This window comes from Henckelia pumila, chromosome 3, assembly GCF_033568475.1.
Source record: "Henckelia pumila isolate YLH828 chromosome 3, ASM3356847v2, whole genome shotgun sequence".
NCBI classification, from domain to species: Eukaryota; Viridiplantae; Streptophyta; class Magnoliopsida; order Lamiales; family Gesneriaceae; genus Henckelia; species Henckelia pumila.
Window position 1 is genome coordinate 74,492,352 of NC_133122.1, and position 17,190 is coordinate 74,509,541.

At 37.0% G+C, this 17,190-nt stretch overlaps 3 protein-coding genes across 3 annotated transcripts; all 3 read left to right on the plus strand.

The window, feature by feature from the left end:
- Positions 1 to 243: 243 nt before the first annotated feature.
- On the plus strand, positions 244 to 478 carry LOC140886072 (uncharacterized). The gene has a single exon (XM_073292576.1). It carries the CDS (start codon positions 245 to 247, stop codon positions 476 to 478), a length of 234 nt encoding a protein of 77 aa, XP_073148677.1. The 5' UTR covers position 244.
- Positions 479 to 8,186: 7,708 nt separating this feature from the next.
- Positions 8,187 to 10,972, plus strand: LOC140892341 (uncharacterized). Its single transcript, XM_073301193.1, has 4 exons — positions 8,187 to 8,292; positions 10,274 to 10,344; positions 10,427 to 10,489; positions 10,574 to 10,972. Exons 1-4 carry the CDS (start codon positions 8,223 to 8,225, stop codon positions 10,835 to 10,837), a joined length of 468 nt encoding a protein of 155 aa, XP_073157294.1. The 5' UTR covers positions 8,187 to 8,222; the 3' UTR covers positions 10,838 to 10,972.
- Positions 10,973 to 14,059: 3,087 nt separating this feature from the next.
- Positions 14,060 to 16,729, plus strand: LOC140889037 (uncharacterized). The gene is made up of 2 exons (XM_073296738.1): positions 14,060 to 15,863; positions 16,014 to 16,729. The coding sequence occupies exons 1-2, from the start codon at positions 14,060 to 14,062 to the stop codon at positions 16,727 to 16,729; spliced, it is 2,520 nt and encodes an 839-aa protein (XP_073152839.1).
- The last annotated feature ends 461 nt before the right edge of the window (positions 16,730 to 17,190 follow it).

A 17,190-nucleotide genomic window follows, 5' to 3' on the forward strand; every position in this document is an offset into this window, starting at 1 on the left:
ATGCATCCGATCTGGCATTGTGTTGAGTGGCCTCCAGAGTTCTGGTTGTTATAACTCTGGTTGAGTAAATCACAATCATCTCTATTTACTCCTCTGATATTGAACTACCCCATACGCGAACAGAATCATCATGCATTTCGCTTTCTAAAATGCGTTCATCCAATTATTTTAAGAAAACGTGACAATTTTATTCACATTAGCAGGAATTTTGAAAATAGAATTTATATATCACATGCTACAGGAAATGGGGCTGTGGACGCTGCTGGAAGGCTGCCTGCTTCTTGCAAATGCACTGGCCATTTTAAATGAGGATCGATTCCTTGCCCGCGGAGGATGGAGCTTCCAAGAGTATTCAGGGGTTAAGAGAAATTCATTCAAGGGGCAGATTCTTGGTCTCATATATGCAACCCAATACTTACGAGCTCCTCTTATACTTCTCAATCTACTCTGCATTGTTTTAAAACTAGTATCTGGCTGATTTCCATCTTGCAGCAAGGTTCACATCATTTCTTTTCTTTATCATTTTTCGTGGGTTGCTCGGTTCAAAACTTCTATGTGGGCATTAATTCTATGACTTAAAATGTGAATGTTGTGTCGTAGATTCAAGCTTTGTTTGGTCAGATTTATGGGATGATGGAGTGATATATATCCCCGGATGACAATGGAACTTAGGATAGCCAAAGAGGTCGGGATATTTGTAGTTTCTGCTTAAACAAATAAACAAAAACCTGTAATGTATTTCGGCTTTGTGGTTCTGTTTTGTCATTGAAGGGTGGATGAAACTAAGGTTCATTTTAATCAAAGTTTTCTTGTAATTTTCGGTAGTGTTCAAATCTGTTTTGCTATGCATCAAGATTGCATTTGGTCCATATTTTCTAAAAACCTGATGCTTCAGTGAGACATAATCTATACTTCACCCATAGATGTAAGGCCTTAATCTGGTTGATCTGGATGTGGTTATGGGTTGGGGCCAAGTGGGTGGCATTGATGATGATTGTTTTTACTAGACATAAGTTCTAATTTTTTGACTTCTCGATCCGTATGTATATTCTATAGTCTTGTGCAAATTATGCGCGTTCAATATTTATATCTCGCAGCCTTATGTGTTTTAAATATTCCTCATGTGTAAAAAAATTTAACAAGTCTCTATAATTCTTTGTTGTGTGCGTGCCTCTTCTATATACGTGAATTAAGTCAAACCAAAGATCAATGAATGAGTCAATACTAATGTTGATAATGAATGCTTAGCTCTTGGCTTGAACCGTACCTCGATGTCATTCTTTTTCATTTTACTGAATCACTGATATACGTGAGTGCTTAGGGTATGAAAGTTATTGAACTGTTGCCAGATTATCTTGACATGATTATGATTATTCCAACCTCTCCTTTCCCTGGCTTAGCTTGCCTTGGACAACCTTGAAGTGCCAGTGGGGTAAGTTTCTTAAGTTGTTGTCCGTTTATACAATTTTTTGCAAGTATACTGATAAATTCAAATTCAAATTATATAAATGTCTCATTTTCTTGCATATTTGTTTGTATTTTTTGTTGTAGAGCTTATTACTCTGTTTTATTTTCATTTTCATATCTTTTTCTTCTAGGGTTACGAAACTGTTGCGATTTATGCTTGTGAGTTATATTTGTGAGCAAGCGTATGAATCCCATGAACAAAGATGGTGGTCTGATGTATTTTTTAATACTGAAACTCAAATAAATAAGGATTTTTAAAGTAGCTATCACCTTCGATTTTTGCTATTGTTTCAGGCACTTGGAGGGTTGGAGGTGTCTTGGAAATGTCTCGTGCGTTTGGAAATCGCATGCTCAAGCAATTTGTAGTGGCTGAGCCTGAAGTTCAGGTACTCCCTTGAATCAGAATCGTTAAATATTTTGGTTTCTTCATATTGATGAATTCAGTTGGTCTTGCATGATTACCCGGATCTCACTGTAGTAAGAAGTCCAATGGTTTACCTTTTAAAACCAAATATAGGTAATAGTTCGAGTATGATTCTTAATACTTTAGGTTGCATTCTTTTGGCCTTGAGGAAGTTGATGGTGTCTGCCTACCGTGTGGAGAAGGCAGAGAGTGAGGTGATTTTAATGCATAGACCTTTCGAACCAGTTAACATGAGGTGTATTTTTTGAAATAAAGTAATTAATAACCTTTGCTGATCTCAAAACATATTTTACGGTGACACTATTTGGAATCTAAATTTACTTGAAAACAAAGGTTGTTTATACCTCCCCATCCAAGTAGTATAAGAATATTACATTTATTTTCCTTTTTCTCTGTGTAAAGATCGATTAGGCATGTAAAGGAATGTAATGCTTTAGTTTTTTTCTACTTATATTTGTTGCAGAGTTTTGTTGGTCACGGGGATTCAATAAATGAAATTAGGACCCAGCCAGTGAAACCATCTCTGGTGGTGTCAGCAAGCAAAATAAGTGTACTACTAAAAACTTGTTCTTGTATATGCTAGTCTGTGGCTTCCAAAAAAAAATATTGTATATGCTTATGATAATTAATCTGTCTCTTGTTCTATTGAAAGAAGTTAAGATTATCATACAATATCTTGCATGAAAGTTGATTAACGATAAAACATGGGTCAGGATGAATCTGTTCGGCTATGGAACATCCATACTGGAATATGTATTTTGATATTTTTCTGGTGCTGGGAGACACCGTAATGAAGTTCTTAGTGTGGTATGTTCTATCCGACCTTTTGTCTTCCCTCGTGTAGGACCTTCGGGTAGAACTTACTCTGAGCATCTATCCTTTCATTTGTTATGAATATTGTAGGACCTCCACCCTTTGGACCTGTATCGTATTGCAAGCTGTGGAATGGATAACAATGTTAAAATCTGGTCATTGAAGGTAAGAGTAATTAAAATTTCTGCCAAGATGTAGAGAAATTTTTGCTAAAATTTCAAAATGTCTTCGTCCAAGGATCAAGCTATTGAGCCCTTAAATTTAAAAATAGAGGAATTTCATTTCATTTTAATTTATTCTACAGGTGCGTAGGATTTCAGCTTGTGAAACTATGGGATCAGCAACTACCATTTGCAGGGATAAGACAGGAACTTTGACATGGCCGAGCTGAACATGAAGAATTCGATTATTTGTTATATTTGAATTATTTTTGTTATATTTGAATGATTTATAATATTGAAATATTGTATATTAGATTTAATTTTTAAAAATTTTGAATATTGAGTGATAATATTGAAAAGTTGTGAATTAATTTTTTTTTTTGTTTTTTATTTGAGAAAAGACAATGCTTTTTAAACTTTGTCATAGGTGAAAAAAGCGTTGTCGTTACTAAAAAAGACAACGCTTAAAAAGCGTTGTCTTTTTCAAATATCACAACGCTTTTTATGCGTTGTCTTTGCTCAAAACGACAACGCTTTTTAAGTGTTTTCTTTGACCGCGGCCTTTCACAATACTGGCTACGACAAAGCTTTTTTGGGACAAAGACAACGCGGAAAAAGCGTTGTCATTTTTAGATACGACAACACTTAAAAAAGTGTTGTCTTTCCAGAAACGACAACGCTTTTTCCACGCTGTCTTTGAGCGTGGTCTTTTACAACACTGGCTACGACAACGCTTTTTCGGGGACATTAACAACGCGAAGAAAGCGTTGTCTTTGGCCGTTTTTCTTGTAGTATTTTCTTCGATAGACGAGACTAATTGTAGTGAGTCGTCGAGTTTCTTCGAGCAATTTAGAGCTCCGACCGGAATTAGAAGCAGCTTCGAAACCAACCGATTCAGTTGTAACAGTGCAATTGAGCCGTTACGAATTTGAAGAAGTATTTTGAGAGACAGAGTCCGATTTGAGGCAGTGATTTCTGGAGTTAATTTTGAGAGGTGAATTCTTATTGCAGCCTTTGATATTATCCCTTATCTTTAAGATTGAACCGTATTCGATTTCGAGGACGAAATCAGTTCTTAGAGGGGGAGAATTGTAACACCCCAAAATTAGCCTAATCGAGATTATAGAAAATTAAGATTATTAATCGAAGGTTAGGAAATTCGAAGATTTAATTGATATTTATTAAGGGACTGAACTGCAATTTTTGAAAAATTCAGGGACCAAAATGCTAATTGGATTTTTGACTTGATATAAAAGGTGGAAAAGGGCATGAGTCACCATCTTCTTCCCTCTTTCCTCTCTCTCTCACGGCTAGCCAAAGTTCCAAAACGTGAGCTTTGAGCTTCCAGATTTCATTCCGTGCTCGATCCATCGATTAAAAATTAAATCCGAAGGCAGATTCACGATCACGACTGCGAGAGCTCCGTTGTACCGTAAGTTTTTCTTCGATCAACTATACTCCAATTTTTGGATTCCATTAGAAATTGATGAATTTCGGATATATCGTTCTTGAGCTAGCATAGATCGTATATTTGAAGTCGGATCGGAAAAAGAACGTCGTTCAGATTTGTTATGAATTTTTAGGCTTAAATTCGAAAATGTGATTTTTGGATTATTTGGAATTGGATTGGATTGAATGAATTATTGATTTTATGAGTTGATTGGATTGATATATCGATGTTTGCATTTATGGCTAGTCGAATATATAGCCGTTATGCCGCCGTTTTGAGATTTTCTTATTTTGGGAGTTTTATTGAGTTTTGGAATTGATTTAAATTGGATGGATTGATATTGGATTCTTTTATATCTCCGTACATATTTGGTTGAAGATCGTGGAGTTCAAAATTGGCATAATTCGAATCGTTGAAGATTTGATCGAGAATGCTTGTCCGGATTGCAGCTACGTCGAATCAAGAAGAGGTAAAAGATGACATCGAAACGAAAACGGATGAATACTCGAGTTTCGATTGATTCTTGAGTCCCTAAATCACGTACATGCATGATTACCTGTTTAGGTTGATTGAATTTCTTAAACGTATTACGATTACCATATGCATTCATATTGAGCCGAAAGATTTGATTACCTTTTGAATTAGACGTTCTGGGATTATAGTTGAGTGACATTGGTAGGCGAATTACTATAATGGCCGATCAACTCTCTATAGTTGCTCCGGAGTCTAGAGGATTGAATTATACATCATCCATCTCGAGGAGAGAGTCGGTGTGATTGTTGTGATATTTTACCTCGGGATCCCAATTAAAGAAGAATTTTCGTTTGATTATCTGATTAGATAATCTTGAACCCTGATGACATGCTTTGCATTTTATTGCATTTGAATTGAGTTATTATTATTCATGTTGTTGATATACTACGTGAAATTGCATGTTCGGTAGTTTATATATCATGTTTTGATATATTAGTTGATATTGCTTGTTATGTCTCTTTTACTGGGAATGTATTCTCACCGGAGTTATCCGGCTGTTGTCTTGTCTTTGTATGTGTGCTTGGCAACAGGTGGGACAGGTTCGAGTTTGAGGCAGCATGACTAGATCGAGTTGGGAATGATATAAGTGAGGACTTGGTTTAGAAGTCGAACTTTGTTTTCGAACTCGTTTTGTTCTTGTTGTATTTGGAATTGAAGAACTTAGAATTGATGCAAGTTCTACTCGTTTGAATATGTGTACAACTTATAACTATCATGTACTGTTTTTATACGGGTTGTATGGATTTATGCCTGATGAATTGAGGAATTTTGGAGTTGGAATTGAATTTGCATGAGCTGCAGCTATTTGATTTTTGCTGGTGTAACAGGGCACGGACCCCGTGCCACATCCGTGTGGGGGTCCTTGTACCTTCGCATTGTTTAATGGTACCATATTTGTTCATGCACGGACCCCGTGCCTTGGTTCGTGCATGGGTCCGGATGGTTTCGATCAGAGGTTGTTAAATCTTGACTTTGAGAATCTAGGCACGGACCCGGGCACGGAGGGTGCACAAGGTCCGTGCATAAAATAAAGATTTGGGTTTTAGTGCATTATTTTTGCATGAACCCATGCACGGAGGGTGCACGGGGTCCGTGTATTTTGTGGCCTTCGAACCCTTGGCTATAGATTAATGCACGGACCCGGGCACGGAGGGTTCACGGGGTCTGTGCATGTCTTTTAATAAAAAAAAATTTTTGACCTTTTTGGTCCGGACTCTCCGTCGATTATTGAATGATTATTTTGATTAGATGATTAGAATCAAGGTCCTCACACATTTGAACACAATGCAAGTTGAAATGATGAAAACAGTTTGGTTGAAGAATTTTATCAATCACTTTCTATGCAACATCTAGGTATATGAAGAACACATAAAATGCTTCAACAATGCATCTTAAAAACAGTGGTAAAAATAAAGTAAATGCAATAAAGTAATAGACAAGAGTTTGTTTATGGATGTTCGGAGCTCAATCTCCTAAGTTCTCCTTTTTTCTCCTCGGAAGGATTGAACTAGAAGACTTTGATTTATACAATCCATTTGTACAAACCCACTCCAATACTAGGACTTACCCACTTCCTATCTTAGAACTCCTATCCACTCGATTGTAAGCACAACCTCAAAATCCGCATAATGTTTAACGTCTTTTATGCCAAGACTACAAACACAATCTTTAACGTCTTTGTGTTAAGACTCTCACTTAATTAATCTTTCAAAGTACATCTCTCGTATGTGTGTGAGTGAGCTCTCTTCAACTGATATACAAATATTTTAGACAAGGAAGAGTGTTCTAAAAACTTGGTTTGGTGTGAAGAAGTTGGCAGTGAATGCTCATCTTTCATCTTGTTCTTCACACCTTGGGCTTTGCTCTCATTCTAGCTAATTTCTTGAATTAGGCTGCTCATTCTTTGAATACCTTTCAAAAAACTTGTATTTCATCTTCAAGATGTTGTATTTATAGGCTCCAATAGTGATATAGTCATTAGACACAGAAAAAGAGCTGTTGGAAGATTTATGTACTGTTTCTAGAGCTCAACTGAACTTGGAGTACTGTAGCAGTTTGGGTAGCAGTTGAGCAATCTTCAGTTTGGGTAGGTAAACTGATCTTGTCCAACATCATTTTTGGAGCGAGACTAACTTGGAGTTCAACTGAACTTTTGTGTGAAATTGATCTTGAATCTCAACGGAACGAAACTAAACTTGGAGCTCAACTGAACGAAACTGATCTTGGAGCTCAACTGAAGTACTATAGCAGTTGAGCAAACTCAGTTTTGTAGCAAACTGATCTTGGCATGATCCGTTGATATCTGGGCAAAGTGGTGAACATGAAAGTTGTAGCACTTTGTCTTGAATTTCCAAGCATCAAGAATCACTCCATTTCGAGTTCATATGAGAGAGATATGCTCGAAATACCAGATTGTACCAAAAATTCTACTTTGTAGAATTTCAGTTCTGAACAAGAAATTTCAATGCAGTTTAGCAGCTCTTTATGCTCCGATTCAAACTTTGACTTGTGAATATGATTTGTAGATCATTCTCTTAGCTTTGTAATGCATGCTAAATCTTTCTATTTGAATAACCGAGCTGCATGATATCGCTGAAATACCATAACTGCTCAAGATCAACTGCTTTTGTTTTCTTGTTCAACTGATCCAATTCAATTTTGTTTTGAGACATCTGTTTGATCTAGATAACATCCGTTTTTTCTCAACTGACGTGAAATACAATATGTTCCAAATTGAGTTTTCTATGTGTTCGTCTTGACAGCTAATAATTTTTATCAATGAGTTGTGAGATCCTTGAAACACTAGAGCTTCCCAGAAAATTAAGTTAGCTAAATTTCATTTTTGGCTTCCATCTTGAGTTTAACAACTTCACACTAGAGTAAATATGTTAGAAACACAATAACAAGTTTTGTTATCATCAAAATCAAGATTTTTTGTGTTTCACAACACAACATGATTCATCCGTACCTATCTCGGTTCCAGGATTATCAGACCGATTTCTGGTCGGTTCTAATCCGAACCGGTCCGTTAAGCATGTCTACGTGATGTAACACTAATGCAGTGCTGATGTGGAGCTGATTTGTATAGTTTCACGTAAACATTTTCGAATAAAAATAACTAAAACTGCTAAAATCGCAACATACAAGACTAAAAATAAAATATGAAAACATAGAGAACTGAAATTGTAAAGTGAGAAATATACCGAACTGAGTTTCCCTAATTAGATGGCCAATCAAGTGAAAAGGCCCAAAACTACAATCTATTCCCATAGCTAGCCGGAGGGCATACTTTTTCATGGGCCCAATTCCAACATGGCCCTAATAAATACTCATTCCCTCCAATGTTCCGCCATTAACGCCCAAAGCTCCACCCATGGGTTCCAACAGCAAAGTTATCATGGAATTAGAGGGTAACGCCAGAAGTTCATCGGCTTCCTCTTTAGGTTGTTTTTCATCTCTCGTCTATATTTCTTTTTTCTATTAATTTTTTCTGAGTTCACTTTGGAGATTTAATGTTTTTTTCGTATGTAGGGTCGAAAATTGTTTTTACTGGGAAAGTGTCTTATACTTTAAATTCTGATTCACTTGGTGAAAATCCCTCTATTTTTTCTGTTCTTAAGAGCCAAGGTAGTAGTGATCTTGTTTTTAGATTTTCTTTTTTTCTCTTTATGAAGTGGAAGCTTAAAGTTGAGATTTTCGGAGTTATAAGCGTAGAATGGCTTCTGGGTTTTGTGTATAAAGTCCAAAAAGAATTAATATCTGAACCATGTTTAGTATATTTGGAGTTATACAGGGTTTTTTTATGTGTCCTCGTTGCTGTTAATTAATTTGAATGCCAAATGTACGCTTTAAGTGCTAATAATCTGACTTTCATTGTTTGAAATAATTAAGTGAACCGAGATTTCAAGGATGGTTTTTGGGTTGTTTTGCTTTGAATTTTATTGGGGCTAATGATTGTTTCAGCTACAAAAACACTGGGATATTGCTTTGAAATTTGATCTAGTGTACGTATTAGTGCTAAATTTCTTATTATACATCTTTAAGTCTGACGAAGGTTCATCCATTTAGGCATAGTTTTGGTTATTAGTCTTTAGTTGATTGGATGTACTTGTTAGCATCGATTTGCGGTTACTTAAATTGGATTCTAATGCATCATGATCACAAATGCAAAGAGTGAATTAGTTGGTCTAGATGGTTTTTTGTAATTTATCTGTTGTTTAATTTTTTTGTATTGATGTAATCATGTCACTGTAGGTTCTTTAGTAGTTGTGTTTGTTGTATATAGCTAAAACAGTATGACTTGGAAATGTGGTCGTCTCAACTCTGTATTGCTTTCTTGTACTGATGTTATTTTAAGTTCTTGAAAATTTTAATATTACTAATGTCTAGATTGGACGAGTCAGTAGTAGATGCAAATTTTCATATTAAAAGACAATATTCTTAAAATATTGAGTTAGTGTTTGAGATTTCTTTTAGGAAGCGCTTTTGGGTTTTTCCTTCACAAAATAGTTTTCAAATTTTGTGCAAGAAAAGCTCAAAAGTGCTTCCAAGAAGCAATCTCAAGCACTACCTGAGTGTGAGAGGTTGTTGTTTGCATGTAGTGGTTGATAGAACCATATATATCAAAAGTTGACAAAGCATAGAGGCTCAAACTTCACCTAGATGCAGACATGACTCGATCCATTGGTGTAGTGTTCACCCTGTTTGTCAAGCACGGGCATTTTAGCACTTTAAAATCTCAGGACAACCTTTAAGCATGCCTTAAATTTAGAGACAGAAAATCAATTGGCATGGGTTCCCTTCATGTGAAACGTGAATTACAAATCAATTAGTTTTGCTTAACCACTAACAAAATTTTGTTGTTGTTTAATAGCCAGTCTGATAAATTTTGAACGATATAGATTAATTGTTTTTTGAACTAGTTAGATATTGGTGTATTATCTCTTAGTGTGCCTCTCTTAAATAATGTGTGTGAGTTGGCTCGTGCCTTGTGCTTAGTTCTTGCGCTTTAGTGCTTACTACTCCTATATTAATGGAGAATAGAACTAAGCCATCTTTCCAAGAGCCAATAGGTCTTCTTTTTCCGAGACAAGATCTTGAAAACCTCAAAAATTTTAGGTTCCTTGGAAGTGGTTTTGGAGGTTTATTCTTCCAATGTAATTGCATATATGCCTGATTAGTAAGCTGGCCCATTACTTCAGTAGAATTGTGTAATTCCATACTCAATAAAAAGAACGATTGGTGTGGTTTCGTAAATTTGCATGAGCAATCTCTTCTTTTTGCATTTTTATTCTGTTTTGTCATTTAAAATACTGGATTTTAGTGCATAGAATCAACCATGGACTTTAATGTTTAGTAGTAGCCTTTGGTTAAACTGTTCAACATGTATGTCATGTCACAACACTTTTTGTTGGCACTTGGTAGTTCTAGGCAAAGCGAAGGACTTCCTGGATGCGATGTCTGAATCAAACAAAACCTTGTTGCAAGATGCAAAGGTACAAAATTGCACTCTTAACAAATCATCTGTTTCTTTGTTTTTTTTTGCAACTGGTGGAATATTAGTATCTTGTTTTGCAGGGAAATCCTGATAACTATGATATCGAAGTACTTAGTGGAAAAGAGTCACACATCATTGAAATGGTAGACGCTCCCACATTCCCATTTTTCCATTTCTTCAGCCTTCGGTGATTCGTATAGATGATTCCCATATGAACATTTTTGTAGGATTTAATGCTAGGCATTACCGATCTTCATACCCTAGAGGCTGTTGCTGCAGCAGAAGCTGCCATGGCTGGTTATCAACAAGTAATTTCCGTGGATGCAAGTAGCAGTTCAGAATCTGATGATGAAGGAAATGAAGATGGGAATGATGAGGGTGCTGATGAAAATAGTAATAATTCTTCAAAATCTAATGGGAGAGATTTTTCGTGGAAATCATCAAAAAGCCGAAGATCAAGAAAACGATCCAAGATTGTGGAGCTGTGCTAAGATTGCTGGTGGGTGGTTAATTCCACATGAACAGATTTTTATATAATTTGTGTTTGCTCAATTTTTAAAGATGCGGGTGTGATAGGTGCTAAAAGCACCAATTTGGTTGAAATACAGTAAAAAAAATTAACCTCTTCAAATCAAAATATAACAAATTCTTGATTTGATTGTTGATTATAATCTTTCAAGCTAACAACTTACCAAAAGAAAACCTAAAGAAACAACATAAAAAACTTGGAGAATAAACGATTCACATTATTTACTATGAATACTTTGGTTGACCTCGATTAGATTAATTGGACGGTTCAGATCACTTGTGGCAATTAATCTTGATCCAATGGTTGTGACTTGTTCTGAGATTGATTACTTAAGCTGGTAAGTTGGTTGAGTGAGGTTAATGTGCATCTTGCTATTTTTCATCCGATAGGCTATCGCATTCTCTACAATCCGGGCATCATCTTGGAATCAAGTTCATCTCTAAGACTACTCCGACTCTAGTTGAAGACGGAGTGTGAGAGCTGCGCTATTGGTTCTTGTTTATATTGCATAAGCTTTCTGTCATAGCTTGTACTTTGTATTTGTGCCTGTGAAGCCACGGTTATGCATGAACTATAGCAAAGGAATTGTAACAGGTTTATGCATGCACTATAGCAAAGGAGTTGTAACGGCTAGCAACCAAGAGTTGTAACAGCTGAAATAATGAGGAATCATGGCTGTTAATGAGCATTATTGGCCATGAATGAGAAGACCCTTCACCTGGTTATTTTCTCCTATAAATAGTGGCAAAAACCTCAAGGAAATCACGCAAAAATTCGAGCACCACCACTTAACATTTCGGGCTCCAGCTCTATCATTTCTAAGAAGCAGAAATTATGTCCAAGTATTGAGCAGAATTTCTGTCAAAGTTGAAGCGTACTTCCTGTCCCAGTTTCGAGCAATCAACTACAGCAAGCTAAGTCAAGAAGCTGTCCGAAGTCGATCCAAGAAGCAGTGCCGAAGTCAATCTTGAACCTGGTTCGAGATTTGCTCTAGTTTGAAGGCCTTCCACAACTCATATTTCTGCACGATTTTCTTACAAATCACTTAAAGTAAGAGGACTTATATTTATATATGTTTTTAAAAACGTTCATGATCTTGTTTGTGAAAATTCAATCGTACATCGTCTGGTTCATATTTCCTTGAATTTCGTACATGTTTATTCCATGAAACTCCTTGTTATGCACTAATAGAATTCGACTTAAGAAGTGGATAAGAAATTCCGAAATCATGATAAGATATGATATGGACCTGATTCGGTGGGTTATAACCGTTTAGGTCTCGTCCCCTTAGAGGAGTAACAATTAGGGACTGATTAGTAGCCATGATTAACGAGATGAATAACAGTGATATGTCTAAGTTTATGTTTCATTCATGATATGTGTTGATGCTCAGTTTCATGTTTTGCCTTGTCTTGATTTATGTTGCGATATGTGTTGGAACATGCTTCCTTTGAACTCATATATATATATATGTATATTCGACATTTGCATGTACGATTGGTCCCCTCTTGCTGAGTATTTCCCAAAACACTCATCCCCCTTACTTCCCTTCCCAGATATCGAAGAGCAGTTGGATGACGATGAGCAACACGCATTCTGGGGTTGATGATCAAGTCTAAAATTATGGAAATGCTAGCAGTCTTATTAGTTTTATTATCTTTTATGTTTCGCTTCCACTATTGTCATGTTTTGATATTGTAAAGACATTTCTGGATTTGTAAAAGACTGGTTGAAGGCTATTTATACACTACATGGCTTGTTGTTTTACAATTTAAAATTGTTAACAACGCCGATGCTGCATTCCAATCTCGGGGCGTGACATTTTTGTGGTATCAGAGCCGCCAGGTTCATAATCCGGGTGGGAATTCCTTATAAAATTTTTGGCAGTTTCTCATAGTAGGTCAAAAGGCCAATGTAGTCCCCTCCGAAACGATCTCACAAATTAAAGTCATCGCAAAATTACTTTTTGCCATGAGGAAACTCTTATTTCGGCCGAATTCATTCATTTAGGCCTCCGAAATCGCGTTTTTTCCGTTTTAGGAAAGATTTAGAATGCTTATAACTTTTTATAAAAAAACTCGAAATCCAATTCCGTCGATTGTGTCACGATCCTCACAATAGATATTGTCAGCTCAATTAAAAATCTCAAAATTTTTCATTTTTGGAAAATTTTTCCGAAAAGTCCTGTTTCGTTTGTAATTATTGCAAACTGTTCATGTGTTGTGTAATTGCTGATTTCTGATATTTTGTTCTAAGCCTTGCCTTTCCATTTGTTTTCTTTCAGGAAATGGCGCCAAGTTTTCCTCGTACCCGTGCCCATTCCATCTTTCGCATGAAGCAACTGATTATTGTTAACCAGAAGCATAAGAATACTCAACTTTGTGCTAAGGTTGTTCTTGCTAGGCGTGAGCAGCGAGAATGGGAGAAGAGGGCCAACAAGTACTTCTATGAGTTAGAGCAAGTGAGGGGGGATAACATATATCTTCGTGATGACATGGACCTTAATCACTTCCGTGAAGAAGCTCTGCGCAATCAAGTGATTAAGTCTGAAGAAGAGCATAACAAAACGAAAGGAAAAATGGAGGCAGCTGAGATAGAGCATAAGCAGACAAAATACAGATTGGGGACAGCACAGGACACCATAGCAGAGCTGTCTGGTATTGTTAGCCACTTGACTAAACAAGTGGAGCATGAGAAGCAGTTGGGGCAGCAGTCCTGCGCAGAACATGGGCAGCGTCTTCAACAGATGCGAGATCGTATCCAGCAGCTGGAAGCTCAAGTCCAGCAATTGCAGGGTACAGTGGAAAACTTGAATAATCATAATGCTATTCTACTCCAGGCTGTAAATCAGCTGCAAGAAGAGGATTCCGAGGAAGAACCCGAGGAAGATCCGAAAGAGATAGAGGTTGAGGAAGAGCCCGTCGAAGCCGTGGGGGATGGAGAAGTTATAAACTTAGATTAGTATGGATGCTTTAGTCACTATTCAGCTGTGTTTCTTTGTCACTTATTTCAAATTCTGTTGTTGTTTTAAATCCCAACAAAAACTATCAGTTGTTATTTTGATTCAGTGTTATTTTGAGATTCAATAAATGATCTTTTGATTATCTATGTGTTCAACTTGTCCAGTTATGCTTCTAATACATAAATATATCAAAATCTTAGAAACTTTACGCGATTGTAGGACATGGACGAGAGGCCGTTACGCAACAATCGTAACCCACGCTATCGAAACCGCAACAACAACAATGAAGGGAATCCACCACCACCACCACCACCACCACCAGGGTTAGGCTTGAATCAAGCAGATTTGATGGCCATAGCAAGCATTGTGGCTACCACCATTCAAGGGTTGGGAAACCCTTCTGCCAATGGAAATCCACCACCACAGGCAGTACAACAGGTGCAAGGGGTGAAGTATCATTACGAGTCACTGAGAAAGAATCTAGCCCAAACCTTTAAAGGAGATCCAGATCCTGAGGTTGGCCAAAATTGGCTCAAGAATATCCAGACTCAACTTCGCCTACTCGAGATTCCTGACAAATTTAAAGTAGATGTCGTGACACCATTTTTGGAAGAAAAAGCAGCCAAGTGGTGGGAGGCAGTTTCACCACCTATGATTGCAGCCGGTCCAATCATGTGGCGACAATTTAAGGATGTGTTCCTGAAGCAGTATTATCCTGCGGAAGTCAGATTGCAAAAATTAAGTGAGTTCGAAAATTTCACTCAGACTCAGGATATGTCAGTGGTTGAATACACTTCAAAATTCAATTCACTCGGAACGTATGCTCCTACTATCATGGCTGATGATGTCTTGAAGATGCACCGTTTCAAAAGAGGTTTGAGCAGTCGTATTCAGACAGCTTTAGCAGTATACCATGCCACAAGTTTCGCTGATTTAATGGGAACTGCAATTCGAGCTGAGACCGATATCAAGCGAAGGGAAGACGAGAACACGAACAAGAGACCTCTTGTGGGGCAATCTTCAACAGGAAAACAGTCATTCAAGAAACCATATCAGTTTACTGGAACAAACAAGAGCTCTCCTTCAAAACCAAGCAATCAAGAAATCAAAACATGTAGTACCTGTGGATTTAAACACTTTGGAGAATGCCGCAGAGCAAGTGGCGCCTGTTTTAGATGTGGGAAGACTGGGCACCGCATTGCAGATTGTCCAGAAAACAAGGGCAAAGAAACTGAGGCAAAAGGCAGTTCTATTCCGAATAAACCAAAGGAGAACAAGCCGAATGCCCGAGTTTTTGCCATAACCCAAGAGGAGGTCGAGAATGCAAATGACGTTGTAGCAGGTACCATTCTAATCAACAAAACTTCTGCTTATGTGTTGTTTGATTGTGGTGCTACGCATTCATTTATATCTAAGAGGTTTGCTAAGAAGTTAGGACTTACTCCTGAGATACTTGTGGAACCTTTTAGAGTAGCAACTCCCACTAGCAACCCAATTGAAACACATAGGGTTCACAGAGATTGCGTAATTAACATCAATGAACACGAATTTGAAGCTGAACTCATTCAACTAAACATGGTAGAATTTGATGTCATCTTAGGAATGGATTGGCTAGAAAATAACCATGCTTTAGTAGATTGTCGCATGAAGAATGTCAAATTGAGAGCTGCAAATCTCGACGAAATCATTTATCATGGCAAATTCAAGGAGCAGAAGTCTCTTTTATCTGCTTCTCAAACTTGGAAAGCTATGAAAAGTGGCGAAGAAGTATACCTAGCAGTGGTAGGCGAGGTAAAGGAAGAAGTTACACTTTCATTAGAAGATATTCTGGTAGTTCAAGAATTTTCAGATGTGTTTCCTGAAGATCTTCCTGGGGTAATTCCCAACCGCAAAGTGGAATTTGAAATTAATCTGTTACCTGGTGCTGCACCTATCTCGAAAGCACCATACCGAATGGCTCCAGCAGAGTTGAAAGAATTAAAAGAGCAACTCCAAAAATTGTTGGATGAAAAGCAAATACGACCAAGTGCATCTCCTTGGGGAGCCCCGGTCCTGTTTGTAAAGAAGAAGGATGTGAGTATGAGATTGTGTATTGACTACCGAGAACTCAATAAAATCACAATCAAGAACAAGTATCCTCTTCCAAGAATTGATGATCTGTTTGACCAACTCAAAGGAGCAACAGTCTTTTCCAAGCTCGATCTAAGGTCAGGCTATCACCAGTTGAAAGTCAAGACAGAAGATGTTCCGAAAACAGCCTTCCGAACAAGGTATGGACATTACGAGTTCATGGTGATGCCTTTCGGATTAACCAATGCACCGGCAGCATTCATGGACCTCATGAACAGAGTATTCAAGCCGTTCCTCGACAAGTTTGTAGTGGTGTTTATTGACGACATTGTCGTATATTTATCAAGTGACGAGGACCATAAAGACCATCTCCGGCTCACACTTCAGACATTGAGAGAAAATGAACTCTACGCCAAATTTAAGAAATGTGAATTCTGGATAAAGAGCGTAACTTTTCTGGGTCATATAATTTCCAAAGACGGAGTGTCAGTGGATTCCAAGAAAGTGGAAGCCGTCATGGACTGGCCTAGACCAAAAACGGTAACTGAAGTTCGGAGTTTTCTAGGCCTGGCTGGCTATTATCGAAAGTTTGTGGAAGGATTTTCCTCAATAGCTATACCTCTCACCAAACTCACACAAAAGAACTCTAAATTCAACTATGATGAATTGTGTGAGAAGAGCTTTCAAACCTTGAAAGAAAAGTTGGCATCCACTCCAGTGTTGATTCTACCAACTGAAGGTAAAGATTTTACCATATACAGTGATGCGTCAAAAGGAGGGTTGGGATGCGTACTTGTAACACCTAGAATTTCTAAAACGTAAATCCGCATACATAATTAGGAGAAATTAATTTTAAAATAAGGGTTAAATGAATTTATGTGTTATTATGTGATTTATATGCATGATTTAAGTTATTTTAGCATTTAACCTAAAATTAGTGATTTTCGTGATTTATGGAAATTAATTGTTTTGATCGCATAGACGGAACTGTGGACGGACGAGATACCAAAATATTTAGCCAAAAATATTTTATGAGTTTATGAGCCTTAAAAATAATATTTTAAGATATTTTGTCAAGAAAATTTTAGTATTTAATTATATATTTATTTAAGGATTTATTTTTAGCCAAAATAAGTCATTTTAATGACTTTTATTAATATTTAAAAATTTCCTAATTTTATATTTCGGGATTTTTGGTTGTGTTATCAGATTATTATTATTTAGTAAGGATTTTAAATATTTAGTTAGATATGATTTTATTTCTAAATTATTAATATCCTATT